This window comes from Hylaeus volcanicus, chromosome 8, assembly GCF_026283585.1.
Source record: "Hylaeus volcanicus isolate JK05 chromosome 8, UHH_iyHylVolc1.0_haploid, whole genome shotgun sequence".
Taxonomy (NCBI): Eukaryota; Metazoa; Arthropoda; class Insecta; order Hymenoptera; family Colletidae; genus Hylaeus; species Hylaeus volcanicus.
In genome coordinates this window covers 14,634,494-14,661,498 of record NC_071983.1, presented here as the reverse complement: position 1 = coordinate 14,661,498, position 27,005 = coordinate 14,634,494, and the positions used below count along the sequence as shown (strand labels likewise).

Sequence of the window (27,005 nt, the reverse complement as noted above, 5' to 3'; positions counted from 1 at the left end):
GTATAGCTTGGGTACCTCGGGATCGCTAAGCCCGTACTGTAGCTACAATCAAAAATAGCTACAGGCCCTGAGGCTTAATGGAAAATTGTTAGTAATTTAGATCATCTTACGCCATTGGGAGCCATTATCTTTATTTTCTTAGAGCCGGCCCTAATTGGAAAATTCGAGGATATGAACATTCACCTCTACGTTTCACCTCTAATGCATAAAACTACTCTATGGTCCTCCTTAAAAGACGCGTGCGCATTCGGAAATAGGACCTGAAAAACGCCGGAGTTTCGCTTCTGTAAGAGTACTTTGTGGTTTCATGACTCGCGTCTGTTTCGGGTAGTCGAATTATTACGGTATGGCTGATGTGGGTCTAAGTTTAGATGACATAATTAAAAAATCGCAATCGTCAGGAATGAGAAGCAAAGGTGGAGGGTGAGGCAGTTTTGAAAAATCACTAGTAAAATTAACTTTGCGGTGACTACTGTATTATCGATTACCTTATAACCTTAAAGAATTAAGCCTCCAGTCATTAAAGAAGACGTTTGTTTTCTGATTTATCTGGCAAAACCTTCAAAAGGTCTTCCTTTCACCACAATGTCTCATTTTAAGCTAATTTATTTTTACGTTAGACTAACGAGTTTAATAAATAAATTTAATACGGAAAAAGGGAAAATTCATTTAAATTGGCTGCTCCAATTTGTGTTGTCATAAATGTTTCAAAAGTCTAAATTGTTTCTTGAAAATATTTGTTAAATATTATTCGAATAATTACTATTGTCAAAAATTTTCCTATCATTTAATTAATGAATTTTATAATATTAACTACATAAAACAATTGTACTCCAATACTCTAATTTATTTACTGTTGTCTAATGTGTAAATGTGACATTGAACACTTATTTTTAGTAATAATCTACAAGAATTACAAAGATTTATTAATATTAATACAATTATAAATGTTATTATTTGTTGAATAGTGTGCGTAGAAGAATTAATAGGGGAGCACGTACAAATGGTTCGTTACGAGGACGTGGCTCACAAGTCATTACTGATGCACGCTTTAAAATTATACAAAAGAATCGGGAGAAACTTACAGATGCAAGAGATAAGCTTGCTGAAATTGCGAAACAGAGCGATGCTAGATTAAAATTAGACAAGATTCGTGCATCTCAACTGAAAAAAGTTGAATCACAGTTGCCTGGAATTTCTCGAAAAACAGGTCGCAATGGAAGGCTGTCTTTATCAACTAATAAGCTGCCTCCAATCATACCACACTCTATACCACCTAATATTCCAAATAATTACATGCCACCTCCAACAAGAGCTGTAGGTTACAGGCCACCTCCGCTCACAGAACCTCATTATATGGGTGATATGAGTATGGATTTCAATGATGGTATAAAAAAAATTGAATTAAGTATTTGAAATAGTTTATTGTTCATAAAATCATTTAATATGCTTATACACTTTAGATTATTTGATGGATACAGCACCTTTAAGAAGGACTGTGAGTAACGAATATGCACCCACACCACCACCTCCGCCTCCTGTGTTCAGTATTAAACCTGCATCTCCATATACATGGGTAAAGCCAACAAGCAGTAATGTAACAAGAATTGTACCTTCTCGAAAACCTGATGTTGATAGAGAGCGGGATAGACCAAGAGACTATAAAGTCATCGCTTGTTCATCAATGGTAAATATATTTTCCTAGTTGTTTCTTTATTAATAATAATTATTAAGGTTAATTTGTACTTGATATTTTTAGACAAAAGCTGCCTCCCCAACGTACAAAGAAGATTGGAGTTTTGGCACAAAATCACGGTAAATATAATGTATTAGTTAGTTTAATTGGTTTATCATATGACATTAAATTTTATATATGTAATAATTAATAGTAATGGTATTCCACAGTACTATATTAGCAGAAGATCCAATAGAATCAAAGTATTATGATTCAAGAAGTCATAGAGATGTGGGTGTAAAATCAAGACTAGATTCGGTACCAACTAAATCACGAGTTATGGGTGTTTTATCTCGGCCCAAAACGAGTTCTAGTTCGATATCTCCATCAACCGGTTATAGAATTGTAGTATCAAATTTACAAGCAAATGTTACACAAGAAGATATTAAGGTACGATTTGCTAAATTAATGAAATGGAATTAATATTAATTTGAGTAATAGAAAAGGCTAATGTGTTTATACTTTAGGAATTGTTTGAGGATGTTGGAGAATTATTAGTATCCAGATTAGTACGACCCGGCACCGCGGAAGTAATTTATAAAACTCTAAAGGATGCTACTAAAGCTGTTGAAACTTATCATAATAGGCAGTTAGATGGGCACCCAATGAAATGTCTTCTTGTAAATCCACGACCAAAAAATAATCCAACAGGGCCTGCTGTTAGGTCTCTCACAGAGTGAGTGCTTGAGTTTAGTTATATAAAGCTATATATGCAACATTTCTAATTTTCTGTATTTCTACAGATCCAGAAGAAGTGTTAGTTCAAGTTACGTACAACCAAGTTTAGGAGCGGTGCATCGCGCATTGTTCGATGATGCTTAAATAAATATATCACTTCTAATCGGAAAATGGCATGCATAATGATAATGAATTTTATTCTGAATATGTCTAAATGAAATAAAAGTGGGAATTAGGGATGGAATCAAGAATATAAGAAAACCGGTATGCGTAGAAAACGGAATTCTAAGTGGAATTTTGTATTAATGAAACATTACTTAGATTATTTTTAATTTGTATAAAACACAATACGTTCCGGCAATTAAATGGAATACTATTATAGCAACTGAATTTAATTTGTAAACGATGAATACAAGATACTTCTTGTACGTTTAATACACTCAAATAAAACAAGCATTTAGGAATTTTTAATATTTTGTTTTCAATAACATGTTGGAAGGGGATGATAACAAAATATCCCTTTGAATTAGAATTAAGATATGAAAAGTGCGATATACCTATTACTTAAAGCTTTCTACAGTGTGTACTACATTAGATAAATGACTTCCACGGATTTTCACAGGGTCTACTATAGACAGAGATTACGGGTTTCTATGACAGAGTTTACTGCAAATTTTATTTGTTCGGTAAGATGATCACAATATTGTAATTCAAACCTATGAGATATAAAAGCTAATATACCGTATATGCTATTAATCACATGCACCAAATCCTCTTAGCTATAGATACCACTGTCCAACATATAAAAATCTTTTTCCTGTCTTGCAATATCCACTGGATAATCCTTATAGTCCCTACTTTCTCAGAACCGTTATTATTGTTTATATCATCTAATAGGCACCTACTTTTTAAGTATATCAATACACTATTTGTTTACGAACGAATGCTTTTTTCTAACAATTGTAGCTCTGACTTGGACTATTTTGCACGAAGACGTATGTACCTAACATTTGTTAAGATTGGCAATGGAGTCTGAACAAATTGGGCATTATTCACTTGAGAGGTTAGGTTTGGGTTCATTTTCAGGAAAAAATATTTTAATTCTTTAATTCAACGTATAAATTATATACCAACAATCTATTCGTTAAATTGTCTGAGTAATTACCTGCTGAATACACCAAGTTGTAACATTAATATTTTGAAATACGTTTTCTTTACTCTTTTCGAATATACGCTTTCTTCAAAACAATACAGAATGAAAATTATAATTTCGAATTAACGGACTTCAGCGACAGTTGCGGAAAAAGTCGGAAGCTCCGGGACAAGGATAGATAGATTCTTGTCTCTCCAATGATGCTGTGACAGAGAGGGAAACACAACAAACGGAGGAGAGACAAAGACAGAATGATGTCAAACATTTGTAATTTTCCAAACAGTTATTTACATTTTATGAAGCGAGGAAGCGACCTTTCCGGCTGATTTTTTTTTAAACTAGTCCTTGTAAAATTCCGCTGTCGGCGATACTGCCAGATATTGCAATTCACTTTTGAAACGTGCTAAAAATACGTTTAAAGATAAGAAATTTGTCGTGGGTCTTTTTCCAAAAATCTGGCAGTATCGCCCACAAGGAACAGTTAAAACAAAAATCAGCCGTAAAGGTCGCTTCCTCGCTTCGTAAAATGTAAATAACTGTTAGGAAAATTACAAATGTTTCACATCATTCTGTCTTTGTCTCTCCTCCGATTGTTGTATCTCCCTCTCTGTCACAGTATCATTGGAAATACAAGGATCTATCTATCCTTGTACTCCTGCGCACCCAGCTCACTCTCAATGTTTGTAGTTTGCACAAGAAACACCTGTGAAGCAAGAATACACCTTACTGAAGGAAGTATAGGCAAATATTATGGTATCAGTTAACGATTATAACGCAACGTAGAGTAAATGGCACATAAATAATTTTATTTCATCACAACTACAATTTCTAAGAGAGAACAAATTTTTACGAGACATGATTAAATTTTCTCTGGCTTGTTTACCACGTGTCTCGACGTCGGTATATATATTAACGATGTGTACCTTTGTTACCACATACATCCACGTGAAAGGAAGATATACAATGAAGATACAAAATATAATAAAAAAATTAATATAAAATAGTTTAGTACCTAGACGCTACAGCGCGATCGCTTTTCCGAGATATTTACAAAATGCGGTCTAATTAGCACTGATCATCAATACTGAAACCTTACGTCTAAAATAATTTAACATTGTCTTGCTTACGCATTGCTCGACATTAACCCTTCGAGTGCTATCGACGTATACATATATGCGTCTGTCAATGTTTTTAACTTTTACATACCTGAGGCACGATAATATTGTTCAACATATGAGTATACAGTTTTATATACTTTGTTATATATATATTATAGTATATATATTATGTATATTATAAGTCTAAATATTTAGATTCATTGACAGATTTTCAAATTAAAATATATTGGGTTGTCCAGAAAGTTCGTGCCAATTTTTAATTACATTATACGTCAGAATACTGAAAGATACAGAACACTCCCACTTCATACAGCGTTACACAATGTCTCATAAAAAGAAGTGTCTGTTTAAGAAAAATTCAAAGACACGGTTGAATTTTGATATATATTTATCGAATTATGTAAGTACCATTTTGTTCCATACCCTTTCCACCTTTTAAGAGATGTACACATGTTATTAACCGACTTCGAAAAGGAGGAGCTTACCCAATTCGCCACGTATATTTATTTTTGTTTCTTTTCAAACATTTCAATATATTCAGACCTGTACCAGCTATCAACGATCGATGGACTTTCCAGACAAACCAATATTACATATCTGAATGTTTTTGGTGAAATAATGTTCGAAGATACCGTTTCTGTGTTATTTAATTTGGCCTTGTATATTTAATCGACAGAGTTCATGCTAGCAACAAACTAAGGTCCCCAGTTTCAGCAAAGATTATTCAGCAATCAAGGGGTTAAACCTAAGAAATATTTGACTCAACGTTCACTCGAAGATTTTAAGAAAATGAACCTTACCTTTGAAACAAGACGAACGAACTCGTGGACAACACAAGATTAACGTATTTCAGATGCAAGGTTCGAGTATCGGGGATCGGTGCTAATACGTAGACAAGACAAGATTAAATTATTCCGTTTCATTTTCTAAAAAAATTAATTTAACTTTTGCGACTTCTCGCTTTGGATTTGTTTGGCAACCGAAGAACCTCCGCGTACGACATCTCTAGCCGTTTCAATCTGGCGACCTCCTCCGACGCCGTGCTAGGTTTGTACCCTGTGTATTCGAAATTGCTGTTGTGCTGATTGCTGGTGTGCTGATTGCTAGTGTTACGCGATTCTTTGGTCCTGTTCGCGTAACCGTACCCGTTGCACACGCTACCGTTTTGTTCTGCCGGTGTGAAGGGCCTGAAGTGAGTCTTCCCGCCATTGCTCGGCTTAGGGAAAGTTGGAATCAGTTTGGGATTCGTGGTGGGTATTACATCTGGAGCGACTGGTTTATCATGGTGCACTTTTCTATTAGTGAACTTCTTTGGCGATTTCTTCGAGAAGTGAGTGTTGATCGACAGGTAGTCGAACCGATTTCCATTTCGTAGGCCCATGGTCTTCCCGTGTTTCACTTGTCCGTGGCCCGAGTCGTTACTTGGTCGTTCGTGGGTTGAATTAACTAAAACTGGGGTTTGTACTCTGTAGAGTGGTTCAGAAACGACCGACGAGACGATGGAAGAAACAACGCTCTGGTTGTCGTCGGTGGTCTCGCTGGGGACGTCTTCGTCCTTTATCAGGTTCGAAGTCTGTGGCTGGCAGATGACTGTGCTCGTCGAATCGTCCAACAATGGCAGCATTTCACCCTCGTCCTTTGCTTCGGCTGCCCGTTTCAGAACGCTGAATATCTCGCTGAACAATGGCCTGTACTCTGGCGTTTTACGGAATCTGCTTTCGAAGGTGCTGTTGTCGTCGTAGATGCTGAACTTGCAGTCCTCGCCGTCGGCGATGGAACAGAGGAACGAGCCGGGTCTTTCCTCGGTCTGCGTTGCCTTGTTGCTGGTCTCGTCGGAGAAACCAGACTCCGCTTCGGAGAAGTCTGTGGGGGTGGCGGAAAATGGTTTCTTACCGCAGCTCTCCGTTTTGGTACGTGTATCGTTTGTCCCGATGGACGTTCCCGACTCCTGCTGCAACTCCGCTTCCAACGAGGGACTCTGGAAGCTACTGAACTCGCCGGACATTTCGAGCTCCTCTTGCAAGGACATGCAGGCAGCTGGTGGTGGCACGCTGTCCTTTCGTCGGGGCGCCGAACGATTCTGAACCTCCAGCAGGGCTTGATATTTTTCTACGAGTACTCTGTACGGATTGCTCAGGTCATTGGAAGCATCCTCTTTATTAGTAGAGTCCTGCAAGCAATGTTTTCATCACGGTCTGTGGGTAACTCGTGCTACCAATTTTATGATGTGTACAGTGAGGCAAAAAATAATTGTTACGAGTAACGATTTGATAGGATTACTGTTAAATAAAAAGATTATAACATTAGGATGAATCGAAATTTCTCTTTCTGGTTTCTGTGTTTCAATAAATAAGCCACGTAACGGTATTGGGATGATGAAATTGCCATAAAATAAAAATAGCATAATTATGAATAAAAAAAATACAAAAGTTCAGTAGGACTTGATATACGATATGAAAGTGCAATTCAACTGCAATCGCTACTCCTTGAAGAAATAGATGATTCAGATCCTTATCTAGTAAAACTATAAAATAAAACAGTGAAAACGTGTCTCGAAACGTTACGAATAAACATTCTGTTATAGAGAACAAACATTCTATTAGAAGCAAAACCAATTTAAATAATAGACTAATAGAAGAATGCTAGAATATCGAAGATATTAAAGAAAAATAATGCAATCCATGCCAAAACGATTCGCAGAAACCACGATGCAAAAAGGATATTCAACGGAATTATAATTATAATAAGAAACTCGTTTATGCAAAATACACCTGGAATTTTGCGATGTAGAAATACGCAGGAATAATTTCAGTTTATTTTTTAATTCAGAATCTAAACGTCTATTTCTTAATAGAAAATATTATACCCATTTTATCATCTTGTTTTGCTTATTCCTGTCACATTTTTACCCGTGTCAATAATTTTGTGATAGAGCTGCGAGGATCAGTGAATGTAAGAGATCTCGCAAATGATTGCTATTAAAAATTACCTTCAGCGTAATGTTGCTCTGCGTCTTGTTAGAAGTTTCTTGCTACCGATTAAACATAAAATCGTTAGTAAACTAGTCCAGAAGGATTTCGAAGCGAGTTGTTTTATTGTTTATTTGCTTGTGAAAGTTTGGAGATCAAGGACTGAATGGTATTGGTGATGTAGTTACGGTTACGTGAATTTTATTGATGGAAAACTAGCTTTGTATCGGATTGTACCGTAACTAATCATCGTTAAATACAATTTTTAAGTACATATTACGCGTATTATATATCGTTGCAAAACTTACTCAATTAGATTTGTAGTTTCAGGAATGTCTTCGGGTAAAGAAATCGTGAGATCACTTTTATACAAGTAGTTTGATTAAGAAAAAAAAGCCACGGTTTTGACTTGCGTCCGTGGTAGGCAAAATTCGTCTTTAAATAATAACGAGGTAAATATATATTGTTCCTTCGTTCTTTGTTAAATGCAAATTAGATTTTCAATTATAAGAAATAAATAAAAATTTAACTTTTAAATTAAAATTGCTATTCATTGAAATTGAAGAGAAGATGTAAACCAAAGGTCAAAACTTTTATATTAACGATTAACTCATTATTCATTTCGATCTTTCAATTCGCAAGCATTTACCATCAAACTTTACAAAAATTCTGAGTATTGTTAGAAATGAGCAGTGATTATTTAATTACGACGAACCGCTTTTGATAATTAATTTTATTATTCGAATGTAAATTAAAAAAAAAAAACGATAAATAATTATGGTACAGCCCAATAAATACAATAAGAGTTCAAGCACGACAATTGCGTAAAACCGAGCGAATGGTAAAAGTCGATTATGAAAATTTCATCGTTTTAGCAATGTTCAGAAAGCGAGGATGGCCAGGTTAGAAGGTGAAGGAACAGCCAGATTTATAGGATATTAAATAAAAGAAGCAACATCGGTTATTGGAAAAATATGTTTTATTTAAGATCATATAAATCTGGCACTTACATTGTACAACACAATTTTTTAACAAATACATCGACTAGATATGCCAACAACATTCGGTCATGCTCGATAGTCGAACGAACAACGTCTGAAAAAAGAGAACGATGCAGCGAACTCAACTCTAAAAAATAAGCAGCATCACTAAAAAAAGGAAAAAACAACGATATCTACTTAAATTTTAGACATCTGCCACGAACGATTACACGGAACGATTGAAGAACTTATTTTCTAATTCGATAGTTTAACGCAGTCTTGTTATTCTTTGGAAATTGGAATCGTCTCTTCTGCTCTTTTCTCGAACGTTATTATACAATATCTACAAATTGTAAATGTTACGCTAATTTCCTTATTTATTAATACATGCAAGACCGTTTTCTATCATTTGTTTGGCTCTTTTATATGTGCAAGTCGTTTTATCTGAAAGCATTTAATTCTACGTTCGTTAACTTATGACTCTTAGTAATGTAAGTGCTCAGTTATAAGTTTCGTTTTTCTTTCACCTACACCGTATCTTAACCAAGCCTATAGGGAAAACTCACGATGCGTTTAAACGCGATGGTTATTTATAATTTTGATCTCTTCTCCAACTATATTTTGGTTACTCTAGTAAACTAAGGAACGACACCAGGAACAGTCTAATAAACTCGATATAGAGACTACAAACTAAAGATTATAAAATTAAAGGTAATCGATTCATTATTCATTTATTATACAATTGTAAGTATAAATGCAAATGCGATACGAACGCGAAATTGTCGAGAAAGACAAAGCTATTTAAAGCTTAATTAGAAGAGCTATATTTTCATTTGAAAGTGAAATTATACGTCAGAGATTTTAATAAAAACAAAGACAAGAAAAGAAATAAATGGAAAAGACATGTTTAATTTGTCGATATTGTCATGTGTTCTATAAAATGCAAACAGATATCTTACTACGCATGCGTCGAGTGAATCCTATCGATTAATTTTTTAATTTAGATACTAATTATGCACATGAATGTTTCACGGTGCCAATACATCGAATATTCTAAAGCAGTTTCTTGCGATTGTTCAGCGGTAGAACCTTTCTCAGAATAAAGATCGGTATTCGAAAAGGTTTCAGTAGTAACGGTATGATGCATTCGTTTTTTATGTAGCATATCGTGTGAAAGAAAATAACGATCAACGACGGTGCTTTCCATATATACGCGAAAGTTGTCCACAACGGGAAACGAAATTCTTTAGTCACATTTTTTGCCTTGGATTTCTTAATCTTTGTTGCGAGTGTTTCCTAAAGCAAATAAAATTCAATTACTTTCCAAGCAAAACTCGTTTAAAACTTTCAAGCCCTTAAAAATATCATTTACGAGGCATTCAAACTGCAACGTCGCGTGAATTGGCCAGTTCCCAGGGATTTAGGAATGTGGGATGGGATTTTAATACGCAACGCAGTGCAGAAGTGAGTTCAGAGAGACCATTAAAAATCTGTGGAAATCATTCGTTTACATTGAAATGTTTCTATAAAGCATATAATACCATTTTCTTATTAGAAGAAAAATATTTTCTCGATTTTATACGTATCGATAAATATCTTCGATTGATTTTTTATATAATAATTATAAAGCAGTTAATTGGCAGCAATGTTAACAAAAAAATTACAATAAGTATTCTTAATTTTTATTATTCTTCTATTTATCCGACTATATATCTTTAAATAAATTATTTAATTTTTTTTCCAAACTTCTGTACAGTTTTAGAGAGACAGAACTCAACAAGTGTAATTCAACGTCTATTTCACGATCCCCTCTAAATTCATTTTTGCAAAATGAAGCGTATTAAATTCACATATAAATAGACCCATTGATACGATAAAATATCTACTTTTAATCATTACAAGTATCGAGTCCCCGTTTTACCTCTGGGCCTGGCCCAGAAGAGTAGAAAATCAAAGCGATCGAAGCAAAGAATAGAGAGAGCGAAGACGAGGAAATTTTTCATGCGCGCATTATACACACAGCTCGATGAAAACAAGCCTTGAAAATCAAATAAAATAATAATTTACCTGCGTAAGCGATTCGTTATCGCGTTGACTTTCGTTGATGAGCGAGTCAGCCACACTGACGTCGTCGTATTCTTCCTGGTCCAACATTACCAACAGATCATCGTGCGTTTTCGTCTCCATTCCGCGTAAACATTGACCGCACAGTCGTCCTCGTCTGAAAAATAGAGAAAGAAAAAAACGTAAAAAATTCCAAACTCTGAGGAACGATCGTAGGCAGATGAAACGGAACATTGCGAGCCATCCCAATATTTACTATGGTAATAAAGTAATCAGTCCTGCCTTCGTCGTCCATGTTTAGGGCACATTGCATTGTGGGGCAATAATATTTATTATAGCGATTGAATTATTACTCTTCCAGGTTACTACCTCTACAAGAACATTCCTGATTACTCGAGTCCCAACGTTTCCGTGCATTTTCTGCGACCAGCAAGATAAACTAACTCTAATCAGATTCGAATGCAATTTTTTAAAAAAAATCTTTGTTTCACTTATTGTGGGAAATGATGTTTATTATAGTGTACGTTTAAACTTCGCTAAGGAACACGTTCAATGGAAGAAAAGATGGCAATATGTAATTTTTTCTAATGAAAAAAGATTTAATCTAGATGCTCCAGATGGCTTTAATTACCATTTCCACGGCATTATAAAAGAGCTATTATCAAAAGTTCGCCGAGAAATGGGCGGAGGCAGCACAATGGTGTGGGCCGGAATTGGGACGAACAGATATAAAATTCATTGTCTATCGAATGAATGCTGCAATGTATAAAAAGCTAATTGAAGAGCACCTTAAGAAACATGCAGTTCGCATCGGAGGATCAAATTACGTGTTCCAACAATACAAACGCTCATAAACCGTTCATAAGACAAGAGTTGTGAAGGAATTTTTTGCGTCCGAAAGTATATCTGTTCTCCCTTGGCCTGCAAGGTCCCCTGACATAAATATTATAGAAAATTGTTGGGGAGAACTCTCACGAACTGTTTAACGCCAGTAATCGACAATTCGATACTATTCCAGATTTAAAGGAGTGCATTAGAAGAGAATGGAACAGACTTCCACAAAAAAGAAACAAAAAATTTATACAATTCTTTACCGAGACGAATGGTGGATTTAATACGAAAGAAAGGAAGTTCGACACATTATTAAATTGATAAAAAATGTCATTTTGTTTGTAAGAATTACATTTGTTTCAAGAATTAGTTCAAGTGTGCTATCTTTTCGCCAGCCTGAAGTATGATAACCATGTTAAGAAACTGGAAGTACTGTTATTATCTTCATTTGGCATTTTCGTATTATGCTACTTAAGTGAAATGTATACATATAATATTAAATGTTTATAGAACTTCTAGCTTAAATATATATGTATATATATTTAATGGTAATTAAAGATATATATATAATATATAATATATAATAGGTATATATATATAATATATAATATATAATAGGTATATATATATATAATATATATATATATACCTTTAATTAATCTTTAATTATATATATATAATTATATATATATATGTATATAGATAAAATTTATTGTTGTGGTATCTTTTTGTCCGGGGGTATCCTTTTGATCCAGGCACTTCCCAAGTAGCTTAGGAGGGTGTAGGGTTTTAGTGGGTAGCCATCGCGGATGTTAAGAAACTGGAAGTACTGTCATTATTTTCATTTGTCACATTCGTATTATGCTATTTAAGTGAAATGTATATTCGAGCTTAAATATAACTCCCCGATGGCAGTCCCACATAACCTCGGCTTCACCCCCGGGGAACCGAGGTATGCGTAATGCATTTCCCCACAATAAAAAAAAGAAAAAAGAAGAGGAAAAAAAAGGATCGCATGAATCGATATTCTTTAAAGAAATTTGTATTTAAAATCTTATCGTAAATGTAGTAATTGTTTGCAATTATTTTTTGTTTACTGGAACACTCAATATTAAGGTCATACCTTTCATAAGGTACCAAGATTGTAGCAGTTTAATTTTTTCTTATACAGGCCTGACAAACTGACCGAGTTATGGTCCAAGGTGTCTCATTACTTTTGGAGCAAATTTCATGAATAAAGCATTAGAAGCCCTACTCTGAGCGGTTAGTTTACAAGTATCTTATGCAATTATGTATAGTCTCGAAAAAAAGCAAGATAAAGTTTTCAACGCTACGCACCTGACTTCTTCGAGTGCGTTTATCTCTTCTTGAAGGGTTTTCACATCTTGCGCTTTGGTACGCAAAATGGCTAACTGTTCTTCCAAGTTAACGTTCTCATAGAATAGAGTTGTCACTTGCTGTCCAAGTTCCGCCACTTTCATTTGTTCCCTCGCTCTTTGACTTCGTGCTTCCTGTAGTTGCCTCAATAGATTAGTTACCACTTCTTCCTCAGATGGGGCAGCGTTCTGTAAAATGTTTTAATAAATTTAATTCTACTTAACTACAATAAACACTCGTGAATTATTTTACTAATTATTCAACTGTAAACCTTTAATGATGTATGTCGATTGAAATCACGCTTAAGTTGTCAAGTACGTAAAGTTTAATTTTGTCATTCTTATTATGCGTCTGCAAATAATTCAAATGTTAAAATTCTTGCTTTTATAGAATGTTTATTAACGCGTTAGAAAATAAAGAATGATTTAGAACGTGAACATTGAACTCTACATTTAAAGCTTCTTAAACATTATTCTTGTCTCATAGTACCTTTTATTATCATAATCTGTCCCCTACTTTGATTTTTAGTTTAAATATAATTACAATTTTTATGTATGTCTTTGTATTCATAATATGAATTACGTATGTGTACTAAAAGGTTCTCTCGTAAATAAATAAAGTAAATTAAATTAAATTAAATTAAATTATTCAGTACATTTAACCGAGAGTAAAAGAGGTTCATGCTGACATCATTAGAATCAATATCGATTTACGAACTTAAAAATTGATCGGTGTTTGTATCAACTTTGGCCAAGTACTTTTTCAAAGGAGATAGTTAGGAAGCTCGACAAAATAAAAATTCCGCAGCGAAATTATGAATTCTTTATAATGAAATCGAGATTCACCGTTTTATGTTCGATATCAAATGCAACAGACCGATAATGATCTTATCTAAGATCGTGCAAAATGAATTCTATGAATATTTATACCTGTTGTGTGCTGCCACCCTGCGTGACCGACGCTTCCCATAGAGCGGTCTGTGTTTCCGTGGTTTTCATCGATTGACTCATGCATTGTTGTCGAAGCACACTTTTGTGTAGTTCATTTAACTCGTCGTTTTTCCTCTGGAGTTCCGTGCAACGAGCTTCCAGATTCTCGATCGTTAAGCATTGGCTGTCGACAGATAGCGAGAAATAGTAACATTAATTCAACAAAAAAAAACTTGTTCGCATAAAAGAAAAGTGAAGTCGATTCAGTCATTAAATTGCAAGGAGTCTCATTAACGACGTCTCCATTTATTATAGGAAATAACAAATTATTCTTACATGCACATATGCTAGGTAATTTATTTCTACCTTTGTAAGCTCAGCTACTTAAGTTCATACAATTTGAAATCTTTCCTTTACTGTTTACATTTTATATTATAATATTAATATTAGAATTCATTTCTGATATTTACAATCGTGAAAATGGTTTCGTTTATGTAATTCCAATTTATTCAATTCTTGTACAGAATATTTATAATGTATTTATTAATATTCTATATAGAATAACGATACTTCTATTAAAAAGTTTTATACTTTTGTAACTCGAAAGTTCGCGACTTTTAACAGGTGTTATGTAATTGTCAACACTCTTACCTTTTGAGAAGTTTCTTGTCATTAGTGTTCTCTACCACGAGACGGTGATTCGCGCGCTCCAAGTCCTGTATACTGACTTCCAGTTGCTCGTAAACTTTCAGTCGTGAATCGTTTACCTCCCTCAGTGCAGCGGTCTGTTTTTTCCTGTACTGAAAGCAAACGGTTCGAACGTTCAACTAATTTATACTACAATTAATGCAAAAAACATAATTATTAGCACTTAAATATGAAAACTATGTAAACGTATGCAAAATAAAATATGAACTACAGAATTTTTATATGAAGAATTTGTTTATATATCGCTGTTCAAGTTTACAACGTTAATATTTGCCCAAAATGTCGCTAAAAATCAATACTTGTACAATTCTTTCCGTTTAGTTTCTGTAGTATGTTCATAATTTTTATATAACTATATCTCATTGCTCTGCTAGCTATTTTTATTTAAGGTATTTTCAAAAGAGTCGAAGAGTTACTTTGTGAAATATATTTTGTATGTATTTTATGTGTTCTTTTTTTTATGTTGCCACGTATCACAAATTCACAGTTTAAAAGTGACAAACTCGTAATAAAGTTACCTCTATTTCTTGGGCTTGTTCCTCGACGGTGGTCTGGTGAAGTTTGATAATGTTCTCTAATTCCTTGTTTCGTTCCAAGAGGGTCTTGCCAAGTTCTGCCGCTAACTGCAGATCTGAAATAGATTTTCGATCGATTAGGTTTGAGAGAAACTCGATTATTCGTTGAATGGGTACGTGACAATTTTTCAAATTTATTATATTATTATATTATTATATGTATCATTTATTATTATTTCTTTATTTTTACATTTGATCTCTGGCGTATGGTACAAGAATAAAAAAAATAAGACTAAATGGTAATCATATGACAATTAAACGGATATATATAATCGTGTTATAAATCGAAGTTCAGCTTATTATTGGATTAATTCATTCCTTTGTTTCGCTAATATTTATCTCACAAAGTTTATTATTTTTATGACTTAGCGATGTCCAAATTTTGAAGTCTCGAAGAGGACCTTCGTTTCAAAATTTAGAATTAATATATCTTCATTTTGATTTGAACATTATATACTATGTATCAAAATTGTTACATTATAATAATTCCCATGCTTAATATAATTTCATGCACTCTGTAGTAGTCATTATAAACTATTTAGACAAAACAACGATTCTAACTATATTTAAGTGTATTTATTCAACGTTACAACATCAACTATTAGTATTCCAATTCGAGATTATTATCCGTTCTAATGAACGTGCAACATTTCTTATTAAAATTGAATGAATTTATAATAATTATTCTAGAGGTGTCGGTTTAATTTCTTTGGGCAATATTTTTCACGCGTTAGTTCCATGAAGTTTCTCAACTAACACTTGTCGATATTTTAATTAATTCAGCAATCGAGGAACGACTATAAAACTGGATTGGTAGGAAAGTTTCACGTATCTAACCCAGAATTTGCATATGTTCAGCACTTTTATGACATTTATTTTAATTAATTCAAAATTATGTTATGCACATCGATCTTAATTAAAACTATTAATAGATCCTATGACAAGTTCTAATAATATTTAGATAAAAATCAGTCTCTGAATAATGATGAGCATGCCCTGTTTATTAATTAGTTGCTAATATATTAAATATATTAAAAGAATGATTATTATATTTAATATACATGCATCTATAAATTTCAATTTTATTAATAAACTAATTAATAAACAAGGCACGATCATAATTATATTACTGATTTGTCTGCAAATATTATTAGATCTTATAATGATTATCATATTAATATATCATCATCTTTAATACTTAATTTGATAGCTAGTGTATCGTAAGTTACTGAGTATTAACTTTTCGAACTTATAGCACAAATTGTTCAAAAATTTATGTTTCTTTTAGAGAACTGGTGCTTAGAATATCTTTTAAAATTAGAATGATATAATTTATTGCAATCACAATTAAAAAAAGAATACACCTGTACCATGGCAAAATATCGATACACACGTATTTTTTAAATTCTATCAATTCGCAGGAGCCTTTAATGGTTGTTAAACATTACCAAAAATATTGTACTTTTTGCAATAAAAAATGTTTCATCTCAAGTGTATTTTCAATTTCATTCTTATCCACTCCTCAAACTGGAAAATCAAAATGACTGAGAGTTTGAATGTATGATAAATTTGAAAGCTGAATCCCACTTCTTCTGCATCTAATATGTACCTCACATGTAATTATGCAATATAAGATGTCAAATAAAGTCTTTAAATTGATCGAAGTACGCGACACTTTCAAAGTGATGATAATAGTTCGATGAACTACCGTGCCAAGCTAACTTTTATGAAAATTTGTACGAGCTCCAGTTTCGCTTTAAAATAATTGGAAACTAGATAATCTAGGATTTGTCACGCTATTTGTTGTTAATAACCTCATCAGAATTCAAGAATTTTATTCAAATGTGTTTTCTTTAGTTCTTCATCTTCCGAATAAATTTTATTAATTCCTAATGAAAACACTGAAATCTCGTGTCAATCATATACATGTATAGTTTACGTGACGGTCAACGTGATACAGAGACGAGGGAAGCATCGAGGGACGATGATCTGGGCAGCGTCTCGAATGATTCAAAATGATCGCGATTGGGAACGATAACGCCGGATGTTCCAGGCAGGTGAACTTGACGGTGGAGCAGCCTGATTCGCAGGCACTACGTCGTCCTGAAACTGACGACCTCCAGCCAGTCCACAGGCAACGAACGTGCAACCGTGTGCTCCAGCTAGGGCCAAGGACCTTCGCGCTGAGCAAACGACCTAACTACCGTTTTCTCCTCACAATCCTCTGATGTCATTAATGTTACGCGATTCGCGGTAACCCTCCATTACACAAACTATCTTTGGAATTCAAAGAAAATTCTAAGGTATTACTATTGACGAAGTTTGCTAAATGAACTAACTACCTCTTCATCCTCACAATTTCTTGTTGTCATTAATGTTACTCTACGCATCAGTCATCTAGACAATAAATTATGGGACTCTGAACGAAATTCTACAAGGCCATTGATTAATGTTACACTCTCAATGGAGAGATCAATTTTAATAAATCATTTAACTATCGTTTATTCACACAATTTCCTGTTGCCGTTAATGTTACTCTATTCGCATCAATTATATAGAGAATAAATTATTGTTAAATTCTGAACAAATTCTACGACAGGACTTTTAATGAATACTAATAATACAGCCTCACAATCAATGGAGACCGCTAGAAATAAATTTTAATGAATGGTTTAATTTTCATTTTGGCCATAAAATCCTATGATGTCATTAATGTTACTCCACTCGCATCAATTATATAGAGAATAAATTATTGTTAAATTCTGAACAAATTCTACGATAGAATCTTTAATAAATACTAATAGTACAACCTCACAATCGATGTAGGCTGCTAGAAATAAATTTTAATGAATGGTTTAATTGCCATTTTTGCCACACAATCCTCTAATGTTATTAATGTTACTCGATTCGCGTTAACCATCCATTACGCAACTATCTTTGGAATTCAAAGTACATTGTAAGGTATTGCCATTGATAAATTTTAATAAATGGACTAACTACCTCTTTCTCCTCACAATTTCTTGTTGTCATTAATGTTACTCTACGTATCAATCATCTAGGAAACAAATAATGGGAAAAAGTCTACGACAGGGCCATTGATAATACTAATATTACACTCTCAATGAAGAGATCAATTTTCTATATTGATTAGATAAATGATCTACCGGTTTCTCCTCAGAATTCGCTGATGTCATCAATGTTATTTGACTCGCATAAATCCTCCGTAATACAAATTATGTTTGAATTCCAGAGGGAACCTTACGATATAGCCATTGATAAATACTAATAATGGAGTAATAATCGAATGATAAATTGTAATAAATGATTTAATTGCTGTTCGTCCATGCAATTCACTGATGTCATTTTCCCATAACACAAATTATGGTTGAATTTTGAGAAAAATTTTACGACGGGGTATTGATAAATATTAATAACTAAACTGTGAACGTTTATGCATTTATAGCAACTGTAAATGAGGGTAAATGTTTTTTTGATTCTTGGCGATGAATTCCAAAAACTTGCAGAAGTATCGAATTATTGCGAGTTCAGCATCGCCTGTTTACATTTTTATTTGCCACGATACGTGTCTTATAGCCCAACACGCGACAGATATTTTATAAACATAAATGGTATATGTAACAAACAGCAATTGTTGCTTATGCGGTTACGTATTACAATTAAGAATTTCTCCGTGAAATATTTTGTAGACCGATCATGCGTGAATTTAAATATTTTAACACGAAAACTTTATTTTTTATTTAGTATAATTGATTCCTAGCGAGATTTAATCTAACTGGGTTTTTCGATTCGATTGATAGGCAAATATACTTATATTAAATGCATTATTCAGTATGTTTACGTCAGATATATTTTTGTGCTTGATATATTGAATATATTTTCATATTTTTTAGTTTGCATCGTACTTACATTATTAAAATAAAAAGAATCTTAACTAAATGTATTTTTACTATTTTGCTGTATTTTACGATAATTTCATATTAAATATTTTGTTTTAATGCTTCGTATATATTACAATGTTCAATCAGTGGCGCGCAGTATTTTGCTGTATTTTACGGTAATTTCATATTAAATATTTTGTTTTAATGCTTCGTATATATTCCAATGTTCAATCAGTGGCGCGTTAAAAAGTAAACTAACCATATGCCACGGACGTTGGTATTAGTTAAGTAATTTATGTTACGTTGCGTTGATCCCCTTCAATATACGTACAAAGGTCAGTTACCCTACATAATTAAAAGTAAAAATCGTATTACGATTAATGAAATTTTCCATTGCCGTACTCGCTGCAACAGTTTTAATTACACGATGGGAGATAATCCCGACACGTGAGAGTTTTCTTCTTAGAAACTTAACAAAAACAGTAATATATGTATCTTTGATAAATTGACACGTTCCTTTCTTTTTTGGTAAACAGATATTTTTGAATAACCAAAATATCTGTTACAATGACAATTTTTAGACCAGAAGGATTCTTATAAAGAATCTAGTTGTCTCACTTCTACTTATTAAAAACTTAGACTACTGTCTCATTTATTTATTGCTACCGATTTACAAGCATGACTGAACAGTAAACTGCTCATAATATTGCTCTTTAGAAAATTGTATTTCGCCTAATCGCTAACGTCATCTCATCGTTACGAAATATATAGAAGCTTGATATGATTCTTCCTGTAACCTCTTTATTTTTTATTTATCTCTCATCCATTGTTTTAGACATTTATCTAAATTTTTCACACCTCTATCGCTGATATTGGATAATGAATCATATACACTTGCGTTAATCAGAGATGGGCAACATTTGTATTCAGATAACACGACGAACGAAGATAGCGAATTGCAATTTAATTCTCAATGTTTATACTTTTAAACAGTTATCGAGATAAATTTATGTTCGTTCGAAATGAAAGATTAAGTTGGCGCGAAAACGTCTTCGTTTCTTAGCTGTCAGCTTTGGAATGTCATCATTCAACTTAGAATAAACTCCACATTGATGGAAAAATGGAATATTTGTTATAAAAGTGTGCAACAGAATCTGGTCTTTTAAATGATACATGTTATGATCCCATTTATATAGAAATTTATTGCAACATCGACTAGTAAATTTAAACAATACAAAAACCGAAAATTATTTACTTTTTTAAGCAGTCTAGTAAATTTCATTTTATAATTCTGATTTTAATTATTATCGAACAAATAACAGGTCATGTTGCGTTACGATTATACAATTTCTCCTTTTATATAGAAATTCCATTTATATAGAAATTTATTGCAACATCGACTAGTAAATTTGAACAGTACAAAAACCAAAAATTATTTATTTTTTTCAGCACTCTAGTAAATTTCATTTTATAATTCTGATTTTAATTATTATCGAACAAATAACAGGTCACGTTGTATTACGATTATACAATTTCTCCTAATTATTTCACTTCATAATTGGGACTGCAATTCTTATCGAACAAATAACAACAAATCAGGTTGTATTACGATTATACAATTTCCCCCTAATTATTTCACTTCACAATTCAGATTGTAATTCTTATCGTACAAATAACAGATCACGTTGAAAGACGATTATACACTTTCCCATCAATTATTTCACTTTATAATCGAGACTGCAATTCTAATCGAACCAGTGATGCATCAAAAATCGCTCATCTTTTATTTATTACTCAAAAATTTGTATCCAGAATGAACTCTTATTCTCGTTTAAACGAATAGAAATTGATCTTCGCATCTGTTCAGTGCAGTGAAACATGAATAAATCACTAGTTTAATTAAACCATGGATGTTTATGCAAATTTTTCTTTTCGCAGATACAGAAAACGAATTGAAACTTAAATGAAAGTACGCTCTATCTTCTAAACGGCATAATATGTACATTATTGGTGATATTTTATATATTATTTCATTTGATCACATTCCCTTGTATTTCCATTCCCTATAAATGCATAAACATTCACAGTCTAATTACAACCCGCCCATTTCTGCGATCTTTCATTCGTTACTCGAAACGCGTATGCAAAAAAAAAAAGAAAGATTATATTTTACTTCGAACGAATCGATTTTTGCAAACCGTTCAGTTATTCGAATAAATCACTATCGCGATATACCCATCTCCGACGTGACGCGGTATTTCCAAGCGACCACAATCACTACTCATTACACGAACATATTTCAGCCTCGTTATCCGACACGATCGACGATCGATCGAACGATATTCCGTTTCACTATACCTTCCGGACCTTGCAGACAGGAGAGCTCGATGGAGTAATCCCAACATTCCAAAGAATTCAACTGGGTCTGCGGGTCCCAGACGACGTCCACGCTAGGCCCGTTCATCCTCCTCGATTTCGGTTCCAGGTTGCTTTCGGCTCCGAAAGCGCTATCGATTCAATTTCTGTTCACTTTCAAGAATCCGTCACTTCTGGAGCGCGAGCTACCCCGAGAAAAACCGCGAGAACCAGTCCATGCGTCCGCGAGTTACTCGATTTAATACCACTCGTTCCTGGAACGACAGATTTTGGGCCCCGCAGGAGCGTCCATCCAGATGATACGATTCGCGTAAGCGAGTGTACCACGCGGAGTACTCGGGTTATCGACCACAACCGGTTCCGCCAAAGGTAGCCGGTCTTCTGCGATTCACTAGGTAGCCGTGGAACGTGTGCAGCCCGAAACGTCGAATGCCCATCCACCGGGTAACGTAACTCCCTCTTCTCTCGTTATTTTCCCCTACCACGTGCATTCTTCCAGTCTTGCCTTTCACCCCCCCCCCCCTCCCACATCGGAGCCGGAATATTTACCTCTCCTTTCTCACCTGGTGTAATTCCCTTCCTACGGTGAGCATCTTTCCACGAGTGCCTCCCTTCAGGTAGATACTCTCACTCCGCGGCGGTCACCTCTTCTTCATCCTTTCCCTTCTTTCCCACTTTGCGAACGCGTATCTGTTTCCACGGGGTACGTGCACCGCGATATGCACGTGCAAAAGACCTGTCCCACTTATGCTACTTTTATTTCGAGCGCGAAGATGCGCGCATGGGAACCGTCGTACCTGTCGATCCCTCCCCCTTGGATCGATATTTTCGCGAATTTTCGATTTCGACCGATTAACCGATATCCTGTGGCCCACTGGCCGGTGTAAAGTCTCGAGAAGGAATCTTTTTTATTCGGAAAAGGGTATTTATCGACGCGGTATATCAATGTTTATATTTTTTGCGTGCCGAGTTTTTATTACATATTTAACGTCGCATCAACCTTTGGTTATTAGCGACAGTTTCTTATGAGGTTTTCACCAATGTTAGATGTTGGTCCATATATGTGCATCTTTAAGGGGGTATTATTGTCTAGAAACTTCAAAAATTCGATTTCTTTTTTTTGCATTTTCTTATCATTTGGGGTTTCGAGAAAGTGCCTCTAAAATATTAATTTGAAAATCGTAGTGCCTCTCATAGTTACAGAGGTTTAAAGGCTGTTCACCAGTATTAGTGCTAAATGTATAGCAAACTTTAAACGCGTTTTTCTCAAAACAACATTTTTCAAGTCGGGTGCACGTTTTTCTCAAAAACTATTGGACCGACTGACTTCTGGTTTTACACACATTTCGAGGGCACCTTCACCTATGGTCTGAATTAGAATTATACCGATAGCTTGAATATTTTAGCCCTGCTCTCATATTTTAGTTGACAATTTTCCGGGAAAATTAAACCTTAATTTTCAAACAGCTGCGATTCCGATAAAAAATTTAGTAGTTACTTAATTCTAGTTCAGACGATAACTACATTCATATAGATTGAAAAAAAAAATTTGTTTTTCTGTCTCAGACGACTAAAACCGCCACAGCCTGTGCGCCCGACTGAACGAGCGTCTCACGCCACAACCTGCATAACAGCGCATAACTTGTATAGATTTCAATCAAGTATTTCATAGAAATTTGTGTTGTTAGTTGAAACGTGTTTTATTATGCATAAAAAACCCTGGTACTGTAGGTTTGATAGTTTTCGCAAAATTAATTCCTAAAAATGACTGAAAAAACAAACTTCTAGACGATAATACCCCCTTAAATAGCTTGATTATTTTGTTTTAGTTTTCTTTTGTGCTCCACGCTTCCTTTAAACTAATGGGTAGTTCGTATTGTATGTGGAGTGGTTACGTATTTTTACAGGTAAATATTATGTGTTCTATTGTTAGAATTTCGTTGCACGTACGACAGGTGGGTCTAATGGTCTTCTCAAGTAGGTGTTTATGCGTGTATTTTGTACGTCCAATTTTGATGCGCGTAATTTTGACTTGTTCTAGTCTGTTGAGATGTCCTGTGGGTGATTGTTCGAAAAAGTCATCTGTTATTCTTTGTTTTAATGTTTTTACCCTTTTTGACGATGAAAGTAGTTGAATCTGAGAGGAAAAGGTCGAGCCAAGCAGTTTAATGGTAAGATTTGATACAAGAATATGAAATGATAATAATTAAAAAATTAAAAGAGCATATGTTAAGAAATAAGGAGAAAATTAATTCCTGACTGGAAAATTTAAATATCTGTTGAACCTAATGTCGATTCTTTGCAGTCTTATGGTCAACTGTACCTGCTATCACGTTTTCAGGAGTTTTCGATTACCGATTAATCCCCTTGACCACCTATGGCACACTTCCTCGCCATAAAATTTTATGGCAGTCGAAGACTGAAAAAATTTCAAGAAAGGATCTTTTTCCATTGTCGAAATATTATTTAACGACGTAGTATATCAAAACTTGTGTTTTACTTGAGTTATTTTTATTTTAATATTTTAGCTCTCTTAGTGACTCACCGAACAAGTTAAATGACGAGCCAAATTGCTGTAGTTTGGTGACACAAAAATGTTTGATGTTAAGTTTGTTTAAAGTTAATACAACTTTCACAAATATTGAGATATTACAGTCAGTAATGTAATGTATTGTAATGTGAAATGTTGGATGAATGTTAATTGTAATGTATTGTAATGTGAATGTTGAATGAATGTTAAAATTTAAAACCACTTGGTATGTTTATACGTTTTATAGTTGTCAGTTATGTGTTAGTAATTTATTGATTAGTCATTCATTTTGTATTTTGTATTGCGATTTGATTTTCTCTGTGATATGTTGTCTGTTGTCTTTGAATTTTGACAGTTTTACGCCGAACATCGAAATAAATATCCTTACAGTAATTAACTAATAATCCCCAGCATCTAATGAAATCTAGTGCTTCAACAAAGCTTAATTGATCACTTAACATACTTTTAAAGCAGTATTTCTACTCACTCCAATTTGCTGGGTGAGTAGAAACAGCTTTTTCTATTTTAATGATTATTATTTGACTACACGTTCTTCAAATATTAAACAACAGAAATATAAGGATGTGACAGGATCCCAAAGATGTAACAGTGTTTCTATTCGCCCCCTTTGACGTTAATAACAAACTTTTGAAGAAAACAAGTTTTCGAGCACTAAAACATTATTTCACGATATGTCAAAATGATAAAAAAAATCAGCCCGATCAAAGGGTATCCCCATTTTCTTAAACACAACCCACAAATCACCCTGCTTACCAACAATTTAATATTAATACATATCCGAGAAATGCCAGACAATTTTAAGCAAAGATGCATGATTGTAATCAAAAATGTATATGAACTCTTAAATATCAAAATAAACTAAATTTACCTACCATTCAATATTTAAACACGAACGTTTTGATATCGGCGTTATTTTTGTAAAGCGAAATTGACTTTTTAACAAGTTCTTGGCCCTTTTGGCAAGTGTATGGAGGAGCGATATATCGCTCCTTGGCACTCAAAGAGTTAATTAACCAAAAAATGAGTTTCCAATGTGCAACGATGTTTCAATTATAGTAGAGTAACAACCCTCCCCCCTCGTTCTAGTAACTTTCCATTATTTTCCCTTACTGTTTGTGCAATTTCATTTGCAATGTAAAACGGAGCATGCATAGATGCAGAGGATGGAGTTTTACAGACGCAACATGTACGATAACGATACCAGTGGTCATTCAATGGGACAAACCTGCTGAAATATTCATCGGTGACTGTGAACGCGACGACGGCGATTTTTCAAACTCGAAACTCGAGCGATCGGCACGATATGTTACTTTTCCCGCATCGACAATCATTTTCAATCGTACTAGGAACAACTTTCTCGCATGTATGCAAGTGCCTATAACCAGGAAACGGTTTATTGCTCGATTCGGGTGCCTAAGTACGGAAATCTCGGCCTGCCCGCACGATTATCTGCGAAATATATCAATACGTTTGTTTGTTTGCACGCATCATTAGCATAAATCGGTCTCGTAAAACGGTTAGATAGGCAACCGATTCGACGTAGACGATTAGAGTGGGATACGCGACCACACACTCGGATAAGACACGTGAATTTTTTTAAACTGTATAACTGAACGGAAATTTGTTAAACTTTTACTATGTCAGGATGAGACTTCAAAGGAGATACACAAATATTTTCAGCGCAGGAAATTCACTTTCTAATATATTACAAAAGACTGATGTCAACATTTTAGTTTTGTTGGTATCGAGAAAAATAAGGGCTCTTTTTATGTAAAGAAACCGAATGTTTTTACATTTATATTCTTGATTTTGGTTGTTTAGTTGTTGTAGAATATATTATCGTAGACTTGAAGGAGACCGTGAAGTGTTCGAAAGAGTTTATAGCCGAATTATGATTGAAGTAGTTAATGAATAAGCTGATTCGATTGACTTACAAAATTAGAATATTTTTCTTTTGATATTTACACGCAAAGAAATGACCATTTTCTGAAGAGCGTCTTTTGTATAGGCTTTATCCTGTTCACTGCATTTTAATATTCTCCGGTATAGTTATTTATCGTCTTAGAATAATATATTACCCACTAATCCTTAAAACATTTTCCTGAAATTCAAATTCTAAATTCCATGAAATTCAGAAATACAAAATGTTTATCGTGAATTACTTTTATATATAATATTTGTTCAAGTTCGAGACAAATGCTGAATCGATAAATTGGATTGAATTTTGCTCCCTTAAAAAGTTGTATGTCATTTCCTTATTTAGACGTCATATATTTAATTGCATTCCACGTAAATGAAATTCCGTACATCTCGAAAAACCAAACATCCCCATTCTCTTATTCTTAACTAAAATTGAGAAAGAAACTAAAATAACAAAGAATTTGAAAATAAATGATAATATGGAACGCCATAAAAAAAACTGTAATTAATTAAACTACATAGCAAAGAATGACGAAGCTTACGACGGAAAACGGCATTGGGCTCATCCACGTTTTTCAATTATTCTTCACGGACGAATCGATTTGTGTATCAAGGCTCGAAAGTTACGCTGCGTAATGAAGATATCGTGAATTTAATGACGACGCCAATGACGTGCGAGTTCCTCGTCGGTGTCGCGATCTCGCGAAACCAATTCACGGAGGTGTACCTATTTTCTATGTCTTCGTTCGTGCGATTCAGCCGCGATCGGTATATCATCGTTAGATCTGTCAACAAGAAACCATTTATGTGGAAGCACTCGGGGCAATAGCATACAATTGGAACGACCGTCTAAACAAGGATTCGTGACGACTCGTAACTCTCTAAGAGAGCAAACTTGAATGCAATCTTGCGATTTAGTTCAGCCACCCCCATCATCCAATTAGGACTCGTTTAAAACTTGCAATGCTTTTCTCGTGTTTTCAATGAAAGGCATGAATGAATTGTAATTCTAAGATTTATTAATTGTTAAGATGTCTTATACACATGTAAATAATACAGTTTAGTTCAGGCCTTCATCATCCAATCCAAGACTCGTTAAAAATTTTCAATGCTTTTTCGTATTTTCAGTAAAAGTGAAAAGC

At 34.1% G+C, this 27,005-nt stretch overlaps 2 protein-coding genes across 5 annotated transcripts in view; one reads left to right on the top strand and one right to left on the bottom strand.

Annotated features, from left to right (window-relative positions):
* The first annotated feature begins 241 nt into the window (after positions 1–241).
* Positions 242–2,884, top strand: LOC128881058 (uncharacterized). Its single transcript, XM_054131730.1, has 7 exons — positions 242–423; positions 969–1,387; positions 1,464–1,687; positions 1,760–1,815; positions 1,906–2,125; positions 2,203–2,411; positions 2,479–2,884. The coding sequence occupies exons 1-7, from the start codon at positions 347–349 to the stop codon at positions 2,555–2,557; spliced, it is 1,284 nt and encodes a 427-aa protein (XP_053987705.1). The 5' UTR covers positions 242–346; the 3' UTR covers positions 2,558–2,884.
* Positions 2,885–4,346: 1,462 nt separating this feature from the next.
* Positions 4,347–27,005, bottom strand: part of LOC128881056 (cerebellar degeneration-related protein 2) — a 135,040-nt gene continuing 112,381 nt past the window's right edge. For 2 of the 4 annotated variants that reach the window (XM_054131727.1, XM_054131726.1), the window contains exons 2-8: positions 15,061–15,173; positions 14,486–14,634; positions 13,835–14,018; positions 12,867–13,093; positions 10,701–10,854; positions 7,674–7,715; positions 4,347–6,854 (exon numbers count right to left, since the gene is read on the bottom strand). In XM_054131727.1, coding sequence (XP_053987702.1) covers positions 5,625–6,854; positions 7,674–7,715; positions 10,701–10,854; positions 12,867–13,093; positions 13,835–14,018; positions 14,486–14,634; positions 15,061–15,173 — 2,099 coding nt within the window. In that variant the 3' untranslated portion in view covers positions 4,347–5,624. Of the gene's footprint in view, positions 6,855–7,673; positions 7,716–10,700; positions 10,855–12,866; positions 13,094–13,834; positions 14,019–14,485; positions 14,635–15,060; positions 15,174–21,374; positions 21,809–27,005 lie in introns of those variants that run through there. The other 2 variants (XM_054131725.1, XM_054131728.1) reach the window with 2 other exon arrangements.

What these genes read in the sequence shown, in the direction of transcription:
- LOC128881058 (XM_054131730.1), top strand. Translation starts at nt 347, where the DNA reads ATGGCTGATGTGGGTCTAAGTTTAGATGACATAATTAAAAAATCGCAA. An exon ending in ATGAGAAGCAAAGGTGGAGG is followed by an intron (nt 424 to 968) that starts GTGAGGCAGTTT and finishes TTTGTTGAATAG; the next exon opens with TGTGCGTAGAAGAATTAATA. An exon ending in AGTTTTGGCACAAAATCACG is followed by an intron (nt 1,816 to 1,905) that starts GTAAATATAATG and finishes GGTATTCCACAG; the next exon opens with TACTATATTAGCAGAAGATC.